Source organism: Glycine max, chromosome 19, assembly GCF_000004515.6.
Source record: "Glycine max cultivar Williams 82 chromosome 19, Glycine_max_v4.0, whole genome shotgun sequence".
NCBI classification, from domain to species: domain Eukaryota; kingdom Viridiplantae; phylum Streptophyta; class Magnoliopsida; order Fabales; family Fabaceae; genus Glycine; species Glycine max.
The window spans coordinates 43,296,853-43,310,630 of NC_038255.2; the positions used below are offsets into that span (position 1 = coordinate 43,296,853).

General features: G+C 33.9%; 2 protein-coding genes across 2 annotated transcripts; both read right to left on the reverse strand.

Moving 5' to 3' along the window:
• Positions 1–1,302: 1,302 nt before the first annotated feature.
• PHR32 (MYB-CC domain-containing transcription factor PHR32) lies at positions 1,303–8,850 on the reverse strand. Its single transcript, XM_003554250.5, has 9 exons — positions 8,571–8,850; positions 6,984–7,047; positions 6,237–6,888; positions 5,926–6,127; positions 5,763–5,839; positions 5,644–5,683; positions 4,654–4,711; positions 3,831–3,900; positions 1,303–2,088 (listed from the first exon to the last, which is right to left on the reverse strand). Exons 3-9 carry the CDS (start codon positions 6,879–6,881, stop codon positions 1,726–1,728), a joined length of 1,455 nt encoding a protein of 484 aa, XP_003554298.1. The 5' UTR covers positions 6,882–6,888; positions 6,984–7,047; positions 8,571–8,850; the 3' UTR covers positions 1,303–1,725.
• Positions 8,851–10,374: 1,524 nt separating this feature from the next.
• Positions 10,375–13,076, reverse strand: LOC100811100 (haloacid dehalogenase-like hydrolase). Its single transcript, NM_001255316.2, has 3 exons — positions 12,593–13,076; positions 11,276–11,485; positions 10,375–10,766 (listed from the first exon to the last, which is right to left on the reverse strand). Exons 1-3 carry the CDS (start codon positions 13,030–13,032, stop codon positions 10,589–10,591), a joined length of 828 nt encoding a protein of 275 aa, NP_001242245.2. The 5' UTR covers positions 13,033–13,076; the 3' UTR covers positions 10,375–10,588.
• Positions 13,077–13,778: the final 702 nt, after the last annotated feature.

Sequence of the window (13,778 nt, forward strand, 5' to 3'; positions counted from 1 at the left end):
GATGTCTTGATGCAAATTTGTTGATAAAATAGAGTGATCTTGGTGTTTTTATTTTTTTTATATCTATGATTTTGATTAATTGATTTTGGTATAATTGTGTGAAATTATTTGAGGGGTTTTACTCCTCATGTTGTGATAAACTTTTTGTATCAATTGTTATATTGAGATTATGAAATGGTAATTCAAATTGTGAGTATATGATAATTTGAACCTGTGATTAATGGCAAAATAGATGTGTATTGAGATGTGGTATTGAGCTGTGAGCTATGAACTGTGCAATCACACAATTGTAAGACCCTTTAAGGGCGACGAGTATTATGATGGGATTCACTGTGAGAACCCGACGAGTTAAAATAATTTTGAAAACAATTGAGTAGTTATGTGTATTGCATAGTTCATAGGTAAAGTGTATATGATTTATGAGGTGTGATAACATGTTAATTGAGATTATACCATTGTGATTGAGATCGAATATATGTGATAAATTATGTATATATGTATGTGATTGAGATGTTGTGTGCATTGGGTTATGAACTATGGATTGTATAATCATACGACTATAAGACCTTTTAAGGACGACGAGTTAATACTAAGTCCCTTCAAGGGCGACGAGTTAATGCTAAGACCCTTTAAGGGCGCCGAGTTAATGTTAATACCCTTTAAGGGTGACGAGATAAACTATTTAAGAACAATTGAGGAGTCATGTGTTTTGTACAGTTCATAGATAGAGTCTGTGTGCTAAAATATTTTCTGGATTGAAATGTGTTTTGTTTTTATTTTCTGACAAATATGTTATTCGGTAGTAGAATTGTATTTGAAGTTGAAATTTAAAATTACAATAAAGGATAGGTTTGATGATTGAAGCATCTGTATCTATGTTTCTATTTTACATGCTTGGTTACACCAGTCTTGCGTGAAGCAAACTAGCTTGGATGTGTGTATTTATTTTTGCCATATAGATAGAGCATTTTACATTGAGCACATTTTGTTTTTGCCTTTTGCTTATATGTATTGGCTATAAGTTTTTGGTTAACTATTTTTGCTTAAAAGATGCTTTGAACTGAAATTCTATTGCTAATCAAGAGATGACTTTGTTGTGTAGAATGCAACAAGGTGGGGGAGTGGCATGCGTCTCAAGAATCAGAAAGAAAAATAACCTCATAACTGCTTCGCAAACATGTAACAATCGAAAGAATGATTCTATTCCAAGTGAAACAAATGGCCAAATAATAACAGAGGATATGCTGACATTCCTAGGCTACCTGCAAATATGCACTTCAGCACTATTTGTTAAAAACAAACTTAAGAACTAGAATTGTACCCTTCTTTTATTATTTTGGTACAGTTAAAATAAACAATTCATATTGGAGATGTACGCACTAACATAGAATTTTGGGTGGTAGTATTTGGTAAGATACTGTCCTAGTTCAATCCTCACTTATGATTTGAGTTGTAGCCATTATCTGTACTGTACACTAGAATCTCATCCTAACATGGATGCTAAATAAGAAGTTCGAAGAACGTCTTGGTCAAAAATTTGACTCATCATTTTTGTAACAAAATGACAGACACACATGCAAGTCCTCATTGATCACAACAGGACAGGGGGAACTCAAGCTATGGAGCTCTAGACATTAATCTACCAAGTCTTCCTTACTAAATAAAAATCTTAAATGAATCAGTATCGTCTTGTCAGTTCAATGCTGATTCAGTAGACCATATGGCTTACTCCTCTGTCCTTGGACGCTTTGAGGCTTTAGCACTATCTTCACTAGCATGTTGCTCAGGATTCTCAGAAGCTTGACTTTCAGGAGCATCCTGCTTCTCACCCACTTCCAATGCGCTTTCCTCAACTGTGGTAATGCCATTAGCCTGATCAGCTCCTGACTTGCAATGGTCCACCTTGATGGTTTCTGATTCAGTTTTGGCTGGAGAATCTTTGATGGCATCAGAAGACACTCCAGATTGACTTTCGATGGCAGACGATGATGCCTTAAATGTTTCAATGCCAGGTTTGCACTGCTTCTCAAACATCATTTGAAGGTACCTTCCTTGTTCTTCTATTCGCAACTGTAGATTTCTTTGAATCTAACATAGAAAATAGGAGAGAACTGTATCAGATCATACCGTGGAAAAAGGAACAACCATAAGAGAGAAGTGAGTATGCCTTGGAAATTTCATGCATGGGATATAACAAAAGTCCCATACCCCGAAATTCTATTAGGCATAACCTATATGCCAAATAATATTACAGAAATTAGTTTCATGCTCAAAGAAGAAACAAAAGTTCTCACCATTGTAGTCAGGGATACCCATAGTCCACATGGCAAACTATAGTAACCATATTCTTTTATTCCTCTTAAAATTAAAAGGGTAAAAAAAAAAAAGGTTCAAAAGAAAGTTTGCAAGACTTAATGAGCATAGTTCTATCTGTTCTACAAGTAGTCAAGGGTATGGGCATCACCTATAAATTAACATGCTGTGTTTATGTTTAGTATCTAATTTTTAAGCAATAGCAAAGAGAAACAACCTAATTGATAAGAACATAAAGAAAATTAATATCACCTCTTTTTGTTTTGTGAGGTAGCGTGGCAAGTTTGTTGCAAGGCTGTAAGCCATTTCGGCTGTTCAGAAATTACCAAATGTTGCAGGTTATGAAGGTTTCTGGAGTAGAAAGAACAAATCAATGCTATGGAAGTGTCCACTTTTCGAAAGAACCCAGTGTATTATGTTAGAGTTTAATTCCTCCTCAACTTTTATGGGACGCACTTTCATAGCCTCTTCGCAGGTTTCCCTTGTGGTTTTTTAAGTGTAATTCTAAGAATCCAAGACTTGCAAAGGGGATGGGTTGTTCTTTTGAGCTGATTTTTTCACTCACTCTCTTTGCTGTTGTTTGCTTTGTAGCTTTTGGAAGATTCAGGATTCTCCTGATTTCTACCATTTCCTTTCTTAATGAATTTATTGGAAAAGCCACCTTAATTGTGGAAACTCCTTAGCCCGCCTTAGTTGCAGCCCCTTTGGGGGTTTTGCCTGAAGTGCAACACTAAGGGTGGTGGTTTAATGGTTTAGTCCCACATCAACTAGAGATAAGGCCAAATTAAAGTATATAAGTGGGGGGCAACCCTTACCTTACAAGTCGGTTTTGCAAGGTTGAATTAAGTTCAAATTCACATTCTAAGACGATACCAGAGCTTATCCTAGATCCATTAAAAGAGCCACCCACCATATTATCCATGCACCAAGCCCAAAAGTATTAGGTGGAGGGGATGTTTTGAGAAAAATCCAAGTCTTACATCGGCTAAAGATAGTGTCAAGATAGAGTATATATGTGGGGGGGCAACCCTCCCCCTATAAGCTAACTTTTTGGGGTTAAGTTAAGCCCAAACCCACATTCTAAGAGAATTCTTCTCTACTTAAAAGGTACCGCAATTATCTACAATGATATGAAACTAATCTAATGATTATATATTGAGACTGGTCATTTATTGAGATTTTGAGAATGATATGCCACTAAGAAATTAGACAACTTTTGTACTTAAACAAAAAAATAAGAATAAACAGTAAACAATATTAACTCCTTTCTTTATAGGCAAGTTACTTTCCTCAATTCCTTTCACCATGCTCACAAACATCGGTTGAAGTTCATAATGCTAGTAAGTCCTAAAAGTTCATTCTCACTATTTCCATTAAGTTATAAATGATGAATTTTGATAGCCATGACAACTGTGGCAGAAATGCAGCTTGCAAACGAGCCTTTGAATCAAATTTCTAGTCTTTTAACAATCAATGAACACATCAGAAGGAAATTCCTAAAAGATCAGAGTTCATACCTCAAGCTGTTCATGCAACCGCTTCTGAACCTCCATCTGCAGCCTCAGAGCTTCAGTGATCTCAATACCACTGTCAACAATTCAGTCATAAAGTCAGCATAAAAATTAGTATTCATGTCTCTGCATGTCAAATATGCCCAAAAAACTTTACATAGTGCCATTAAATATTAATCCTCTCATAGCCCTAATCCGGGATGGCTCCTTGAAAATACTCAAAGTTCTTTCATGATTCTTACATCATAACCCACTAAGAACCTTGATGAAGACTGTATTGACGGTCTATCTAAAATCCTCCTCTTTTATTTTATTCCTTATATAAGTTATATTCATCGATAAAGCTTCCCCTACCTTTTTGTCCATCTATCTGTTCTCTTCTCCAGTTAAGTGATAAGATTTGGATAATTACTGCCAATAGAAGAAACAAAGCATACAGGGCTAAAACTCCATTAAAGTTGCATGCCAGTGCTGTGAGTGTTAGTGTCAGTCTCTAGGATGCAATCACTAGCTAGCATGATTGGATATGCAACTTTTCCCGCCAAACAGAACAAATAACTAACATCAATGATGAATGGAAAACTTAAGCCCACATTTCAAGTTTTAAAAGCCATGTTTTCTCATACCTTTAGATTGATTTGGACGGTGATGGTAAAATTTAAAGATAAATGTATAAAATACTTAACATCAGAGGAGAATACTCGTATTAGCAAAGTCACATCAGAGAACAAAATGTTGCCAAACAGTTTGATGTATCAATTTCCATGGAAATACAACACGACATAAGAGAAGTTACTTAAATTAAATAGTAATAGAATCGTTTACGTACGTTTTCAAATCCAGAGATGACATCTCTTCAATTGGACTTAGTTTTTTCTCTGCAGCTCCTGCCAACAGTATTCAACAAATTGTGCATTATAGGACTACATAGAGAAGGAGCATTGCTCTAGATTTCAAGGAAGAGATTTAAGGCAAACTACTTCAACACATCAAATGCAGAAAACCAGATCAATAACAGACACCAATAGAGTTAAGTCTCACAATCTCTCCAATTTATCTTAGCCTAAAACTAAAATAAAGGAAATACAGTTAATGTGCACTTGGGTAGTTATTTGAAAGTTCAAAAACTCTTCTATTCTCTTTGATTTTCATATAAAAAAAAAAAACAAGTATTATTACATATGTGCTGGAGCATACCAAAATACTTGAATGTGAGTTCATATACATGGCGTTGTATCCTAATTTTCACCATATTGCCAAATTCCACTGTCTTACTTTACTGGATACAAAACTTGTATCTGTATTGGTCATACATGTGCAACATTCACTTCTAAACATGTTCACAACTAGGTTATGCAGAATATAGGAAACGATTCCATGGGAACTTGCATCTTAAACGGTTTCATAATACAGTAATTAGGAGGGGGAAAGGAAGGAAAAAAAGTCTGATACCATAAACAAAAGGAGAAGCCAAAAACATATAATCAAAATATTACAGACAAAGGGCTTAAGATCCACTAGAAACAATGTAAGACTTCACTTACACCATTCAATAACTTACTATATAACTAATATAAGGTGAATAGATGATTTTCTTTCTTGTTTGTTTGAAAAGCATATTTTATGTAAATTCCAATTTTTTTTATATACACCAAACTAGTATCCAATTAATATGAAATTTGATGAGAATTATCAACTTGGCATACATCCAAAATTTATTCAATAGCCAATGATCTCCTCATCCTAACTAACACGCAAAACATTACCTATACAGTATACATAAGGAATATATAATACAATGCATATGTTACTTGAGTACCTTCAGATGACTCAGGTCTATATCTAGCTGTCCTGTACTTCTGCATTTCATGGAGCAATATTTTTCAACAAAAGCACGAAAGGAAACAAACTTATGAAGACAAAACGAATTGTTTATACCTGTAGGTGGCTTTTAACATGGTATATAGTTAATCCATCAACTTTCATGAGCTTCAGCACACCTTTAGGGGTAGCTCCTGTAAAAAGATAATGGGGAAAAATAAGGAGGCAGAAGTTTAAGAAACTAAGGCCTTGCATTGAAAAGAGAGAAAGATAGACATACTTTCACTCCCACCAAGTTGGTTGACAGCCTCCACAAATGCCTCATGAAGCTCAGGTGTCCAGCGCATCCGTGGCTTGGCAGGTGCAGAATTTGTTGAGGAAGTTGGGGCAACACCAACACGATTTTCTCCAGATGAAGCAGGAAGTTGTTGATGGCTTTGGGATTGGTGTCCTATTGGAAGTTGAGAAGATGATTTTGCGACCTGGTACATCGCCTTAAGAAACAAATGAGTTTCTAACATATTGCTTGAATAAATTGCTAATAAGTATACTCTGCAAGCTCATATTGGTTTGAGAAATTAAAAACTTAACCTTTGGTTCAAGATCTTGAATGTTGTCAGCAAGAAGATCATTCCAATTAGAAGTCAAAGGATCAACATCACTGATTAATTGGTCAGCCCACTCCTGCCAATCATTTCGCTTAGAATACTCTTCAGTTGCCATGATATTGCAGTCACTGCTTTCTACTTGACTATTACCAATGGAGGTATTGGCAGGGAAATCGAGAAAGCTAGGCAAGGAATCTGTATGCCAGGAAACACTGTTTCCATTGGAATAAGGGGTTGATGTTGTAGAAGGTATCGGTTCACTATTTGAAGAATAAGATAATGGCAATGAAGCCATGTTACTTAATGACTGTGAAATAAAATGAGTATTTCTAGGTTGTTTTTCATGAGATGAAAAGGATGAGTGATGAAGATCAGTTGAATATCCAGGAGAAGATGAAAACATATGCCCAACTGCTCCGCTGGAAGTTAAATGACTTGAATGTGTATAAGGTTTTGTTTTAAGCTCTTTTTCCATAAAAACTGGTTTAGAATCAGATAATTTAGGGTATGTCTCTTCTAGAGGCGATGGAAGGGCAGGCAATGATGAGGGAAATGCTTCAGACATCCCCATGTTATTGAGTTGCTTAGCATTTGATCTGTCAATAGAGAAAGCAGAACGTGCTTCCATAATTTTCCTAAATTGTTAGTTGAAAAGATAAAAGTGTCAGTTATCTAGTCAAACTAGTAAAAGCTTTAGACTTTTCATTTTCCCTTGGATGGCAATGCTCACCAGTAAAATTCTACAAAGCTTGTTTTTTGTTCTTGATGCCCAAACCAGACAAGTTGTCATCAATCTTCACAATTATGAAAGAAAAAAAGCTACTTTAGCATCAAAAGTTAACCAAAAAGAAAGCAACTTGCTTGTGAGAACATCGTTTCTTTAGATTATAAAACCTCGTCATGAATGTAAGACTATAAACAGAATGGGTAATCTTAAACACAAATCTAAACTTGATAAAAGGAACATATGAACAATTTAAAAACCTTAAACCACATAGCTGTTAATCATAAACCTAAAAGTTGAGTATAAGATAATATTCAATGCATTGGGTTTGCAATATGAAAAATAACTTTCTGGAAGTTAGTGTTGATTACACTTACACCCTTCTTGATTGGAAAATAAAACCTACCTCATTTGCACCTCCCTTGCTTTGTACTATGTGTACGGTTCAGATATAAAAATTGGGAGGTATGGCTAATTTACTTAAAACAATGATTGTCAATGTGTAAGAATAATATATAAAGTAAAGGAGTTACACTTCTATTGGAGATACAATAGTTTAAATTATGACTCCAAATAATGCATTGGTACAATTCTATTTGGCACAATAAGCTGCAAAACTTTGATACATGATACAATAAAACCAGACATCTTTGAAATGCTACAGCAATCAACAAGGAAAAAAATAAACTCCTTGCTTCCAAGTATCACAACATGAAATGAAAAAGAAGGGGGGTAAGTGAAAATTTTGGGAGCATGCTTAATGATTCCTTTAGTATGATAAAACACCAGCCAAAAGAACAAGAAAAAAAACATTACAATCATCATGCAATACAAACCGAAGTCTGAAAATTACACATCCCATTGAAATGTTCATATAAGTAAGAACATCTTTGTTCATAATAAATTTTGCCATTGATATTGCTCAGTACAGGTTTAGTTTACTAACCAAACACATCAAGAATGACGAGCTTAAGCAGAAAAACAAAAGCTGCAAATATATATTATTCATGATAGACAACCAATAAGTAACACGAAATGCTCTCAGTATCAAACTCTACCAATTTTCAGTTTCATCCCCACTATTTTCACACAGTTCAAACTTCAAAGGGTTGGTCAAGACTCAGAAAACAACACATACACCCAACATCTAAGCCACCACTACCAGGCTCCCAACAACAGGCACAGCACGCAAGGAAGCATAATTTATTAAAAATAATCTAAAAAAATGTGAAAACTGGTGATTAAACATCTCCTTAACCAATAATAAACCAGCAGAAGAAGAAAAATTCCTTAGAAAGCAATTCATACTACACAAACAAATCTTCAGACGATGTACATAACAACACGCATGCAAACGAATAACCCATTGAATTGACAAAAAAAATTGGGTAAATTAGGAACGGAATTCCTGCCAACGCTAAAGGGTGAAACCAAAAACACGAAGAAAAGGAATAGAAGTGACCCAATGCAAATTGGACCCAAAATCAACAAAAAAAAAGGGGGGGAAATTGAAGAAAAGGGTGTTTTCGCAAATAACAGACAAGACAGAATACAACCGAAATTTCACGAAATCAGTCGCGTCAAAAATCTTACCCGAGAAGGGTTTCACGTGAAGCTGAAGAATTCGATGCAGACTAGGGCGGGTGCTTTTAATTCCGTCACCGGCAAGGCGAAGAAGGTTGGGTGCTCGCGAGAGTGAACGGTGACGAACGAATGCGCTTTGGCTTTGGCCTCTTTTGGTTGGAGGAATAGCCGCTGGCAACCCTACGCGCCAATGTGGCGCGTGAAGCTCACTCTCGGTGATTGGATTGGTGGTGGTGTTGTTGTAGTAGTCGTAGTACCATGTACATTCCCCAATGTAATAATTTACTAACGTACGACTTTGTTTGAGGTGGTGATGTGCTGTAATGGTGATTAGAGTGAGTGCGAACAGAAAAATATCTAACGGTGTACACGTGAGGTTTGCTTTGCACCGTATGATTAAGAAAAATGTTCTTTCATTTTCCTCAAAAGGCAAAAACCAGACCCAAATTACCATGCTTGGAATTTGGAAATACCTTTTCGGAAAGATTGAAATTAAAAAAAAAAACCTCAAAAATAAGGAATTATTAAAGATTAAAGATAAGTATATTTTAAAGATGTACTCCATTCATTAAAATCTTAGTTACTATTTTTGAAGTGTATTTTCTAAAAAAGTAATAAAATCTGTTTTTTTTTTTAAAATTGAGTTGCTTCTATTTTAAGCAATATAGTAATTTTCTAGCACAAAATGCATGCAGGTGGGAGGCTCCGATTAGCTGTCTTTTATTTTTTTTAACTGCGTGATTTTATGTGATTTAAAAATGTTAATCAGAGGTCAAAGAAATCCAGAGTGGAACCCATCAATTTTTCTGTTAGTTTTTTCTTCCTATGGTCACTTTTACTTGATCAAATAGTTAATTACTGAAAATATATAACACATTTGCAAACTATTAAACTTTTTAATAGCACCAATTTAGTTTAATTGGTTAAACATGCGTAAATCATTGTAAATTTTATTATAACTTTTTTCAATTTTTACTAACAAAAAAAACTATTATTTTTTTATGGCAACGACAGATTGAAAAATATTAAATGTATCTCATTTGTTAGGTGAAGGGAAAAGAAACAGAAAATTCGAAAAAAAAATAAAGGAAAAGGAAAAAAAAACTGGTACGTGTAATTAATAATATAATAAAAATAAAAAGATTAAATTATCCGGTTGGTACCTATAATTGTCCCTAAACAGTTAGAAAATTTTACCCTGTGTTAGTAATAGAGACTAAAACTAACTTTTGTGAATACAAAATAACTGATTTATATGTAAGGACTAAAATTTGTAACTTATATATATATATATATATACTAAAACTTAAAATGAGAAATTTTAAAAACAAGTCAACAGTTTAACCTGAAAAAAAAATAGGATTGAAATCAAACTAATATAATAACTATTCTGCTTTATGTTGTCATCATTAAGACCCTCGCCCACCTTCCATTGGGCATTTTTGTTTTCTTATAAATAATGCTTTGACAATGAGAGAGAGTGCACTTTGTTTAGCTAGCCTAGAAAACAAGACTAGGACAATTAGCAATTTGACATGGTGAGAAACATTTGGGCCATGGTGTCCTCATTGTTTCCACATTTTATTAGTATCGTTAATTGTCAATGTTAACCTTTTTAGAATCCAATTAATTTTTTAATTATTCTTTTACAACATCAAATAGGTTATTGAAGAACATGTCAGCAACCATGTGACACTTGAAAGATGCTTTTATATTATTTTGTTTTACGGGCATCTATTCCGACTGAAGAAAATAGATACTACGAGTTATGTTACTTTGTCGTAGCAAAGAAATAAAGCTGTCAACAGCGTCATGACCCTTTTAAATAGCCTTTTCTCTTCCCACATAAAAGCCCATTTTGATTTTGTGCAATGGGGTAAGTAATAGAATATCAAAAGTTCCATAATTCATAAACCTTTGCAATGATGAAGGGACAATAGCTTATGGGTATTATGGCCTCATGCTTATGCTAATGCCAATAAAGTTAAAAGTATGTTCATATAATAGGCAAACAGTGAGAAATTAATTTATGCTTTATAGTAAATGGAGTTGGGTAGTTTGAATGTTCTCTTGGCCATTGGAAGTCCATCAAAAGTGCTCCATTGATCTCCCACAATACCCCATATGTTGTAACCTTCATCAACCAATTGTTGCCTCACCATGGAATGGTATTTTTTCACTTCCACCAATTCATCATCAAAACCCCTGCCGACATAATAAAGGTAATTTATTAAGAATTGTTAGGGAAATTTTATTAAGTGGTTTATACTTTAGACCACTACCCGTTTATAGACCGATCAATCTTTATATCACATGTACTCAAAAAAATTAATTTATAAAAAAATAATAACTCTCAATTATATATTATGTAAAAATCAATGGAAATCATCCAAACCACTTAACTTAATGAATAAATATTGAGTGGACACAATAACCGCGGTCTACATTCAAGAACTAGTAAATTGATATCATTGTATAAATATGAGATTGTTTAAATAATTAGATGCATATTTTAAGTCTGATTTATATAAGAGGGTAAAATAGTTTTACACTAACAACATATAATTATTAAATTCAATAGTCATCTTATCTTTATCGGACAGTTAATTAGTTTGCCGTATAAATGTGTTAAATTTCTGATTGTATGAAATTTGGCCCCATAACTCATTCTCAATTGCTGATAAAAGGAGAAAAAAATACAATAAATTAATTACCTCAATGTAAGCCTAGTCCATCCATGGTATCCAACACTCACAAGGTTGTCTACGGTGGGAGATCTTAGGTTTTCCTTTCTTGAAGAAATCAGAAAGATTTTGAACCCTTTGTTCTTGATTTCATGGAAGAGCTCGAGTGTGTGATCAAGAGCTGGTGCCTTGCTTTTCTTCATCCATTCTTCTAAAGATGTTACGTTCAGCTTTTCTCCCCTAGAGTTTTTATTCCAATAGAGTATTTAATATTAATATAAGACTATAAAATTAATATCCGGGTATTTCAAAATTAAATATCCCAAGACTAACAAGTAACAAAATTCAATATACATCCCCCACCCCCCAATAAAAAAAAATCAATATAGTCTTTTAAAACACTATATTTTTGTATTTTGGGTGGAAGTTGACACAATCATAAGTGATGCACATAATTACAATGTTGTGATTAAGATAATTGTTCTTCACGAGTCAAATGTAAGTTGATTGATTGCCCCAGTTACATCAGATTAGCTAGTTACCTAACTCACAGCTTTTTTCATTCTTTGAATAATAATCTTCACAAAGACGGGATTTTGGCTTAAATTCTTGAAACTTGAAACAACTTTGAGAAGGAACCTTCGTCAATGGAAATAAAAGAAGGTTAGAGTGACTTACACACGTCACTAAATGACGCATCCCAGATTGCACTTCCTAGCTAAAAGACAGAGCATAAAATAAAGAAATTGAATCCACAAAATTGAATTGATTCCGTTAAATCTTAACTATTAATGTCATGAACCAGTTTTGCACCACTTGGACAAAAATAGCACCAACTAAATCTACTCAACATTCAACAATCAACATGACAACATATCCTAAGTAACCCATCTGATAAAAGTAGCCTAAACATTATTTTTTTTTATTGAATAAAGTTTCCATGCGTTTTTCTTAGAAGTCTCATAATGTCAGGACATGTCTCAAAATTTATTAAGTGTTTATAGAAATACATATAAATTACTTACTAATAAAGTTTTCACATTGATAATAAGATTTAAACTCACATTTTTATAAAATATAAATTCAATCCTTACCAATCGGAATAATATTTATTGGTAAACATTATTATTCGGACTAGTAAACAACAATAGCAAGAACTTTTTGGTGAGACTAATCCAATATCTCCTTATTGCATCGTGGACACCTAGTCGTAGTCATCATGGTTACTAAAAACTAGCTAATGTCTGAACGGTTCCCATGATTCTAGATTATAGAGTAAAATAAAACCAAAAACTAGTTACATGTGTGTGCACTATATATATAATAATAAAAACATTAGGCACTTACCCAAAACCATGCTTCTTATAATAAGGAATTGTGGACAAAAGGGTCTCATCAATATCAAAAATCCAGGAATCTTTGCCATCATCTTTTAAAGTGCAGAATCCACTCATGTAGAGCCTAATCTCCTCCACTGCCCTCACAGAATCAACATTGTATTGAGATGAAGTCATGTACTTCTTCACATGGTCCACACATTCTTGAGGCACAACACTGAACCCTCTAATGTTGTTTAGTTCAACATTTATCCTCCAACTCTCGCAGTAGTTCTTCAAGTTGTCTCCAACAACCCCTTTTCTCAATCTTTGATTCAAGATGTTCCATTCTGGACGATTCACTACTTCAACACTTTTTCCCCATTTTGGGTTCAATATGTTCCATTGTGGACTCACCAAGCCAATGAAGAGGCCTGCCATGATTAGTGAGAGTGCCAAACATTTGGCCATTTGCACAAAAGAGATGAAGAGGGAGAGGGATTGAAGAGTTGTGTGAAAAGGGGTAATGGGTGAAGAAATTACATATAGGCGTGAAATGGAGTGTGGGACATACCGTGATGACCTTCCTCTTTCCTATACCGAAAATCATACTATTATTCCTATGTTTCCCAATTCTGCTAGGTGATATTCTTGTCCAACACGTTAATACACAATTTGTATGAAAATATTCAAGACTTAAGTATAATACATTGAAATGTCTAGCTAGTTGAAGCATAAGTTTTTATAAACTTTTGGAGTTATAAAATTAACTTAATGATTGAAAGGAGAAGGAAGAAAGGAAGAGATTGTGAATTCAAATATTTTTCAGTAATAAAATACTTATAATTAACATTTATTGATAAAAAAAATTATAATTTTTCTATTACCTACTTTTGATTCTTAGGGTAAAATGTCTAATTACATGCCTCTTTAAGGATGTGACTAATATCGTATCCATTAAATTGTTGTAGGGGAAAGCATACAAAAAGGTGATAATCAAATTGTGCTATGCATATAATTTTAATCAGTGGTAAATGTAATATACAAAATGTATGAAAGTCCGAAAAACTAATGTGGATGACATTATACTCTAGTAAATTACTACTACTATACTGGTGGCTTTGTAATTCAACGTTTGGGGGTCAAAAGTACTACCACTGCTTACAGTTGGAAAATAGACAACTTAGGTTGTCCCCCACTTGTGGATACGTATTATT

What these genes read in the sequence shown, in the direction of transcription:
- PHR32 (XM_003554250.5), bottom strand. Translation starts at nt 6,881, where the DNA reads ATGGAAGCACGTTCTGCTTTCTCTATTGACAGATCAAATGCTAAGCAA. An exon ending in TTCAAGATCTTGAACCAAAG is followed by an intron (nt 6,128 to 6,236) that starts GTTAAGTTTTTA and finishes GCGATGTACCAG; the next exon opens with GTCGCAAAATCATCTTCTCA. An exon ending in ATGTTAAAAGCCACCTACAG is followed by an intron (nt 5,684 to 5,762) that starts GTATAAACAATT and finishes CATGAAATGCAG; the next exon opens with AAGTACAGGACAGCTAGATA.
- LOC100811100 (NM_001255316.2), bottom strand. Translation starts at nt 13,032, where the DNA reads ATGGCCAAATGTTTGGCACTCTCACTAATCATGGCAGGCCTCTTCATT. An exon ending in TATAAGAAGCATGGTTTTGG is followed by an intron (nt 11,486 to 12,592) that starts GTAAGTGCCTAA and finishes TAAAAACTCTAG; the next exon opens with GGGAGAAAAGCTGAACGTAA. An exon ending in TGGACTAGGCTTACATTGAG is followed by an intron (nt 10,767 to 11,275) that starts GTAATTAATTTA and finishes TTATGTCGGCAG; the next exon opens with GGGTTTTGATGATGAATTGG.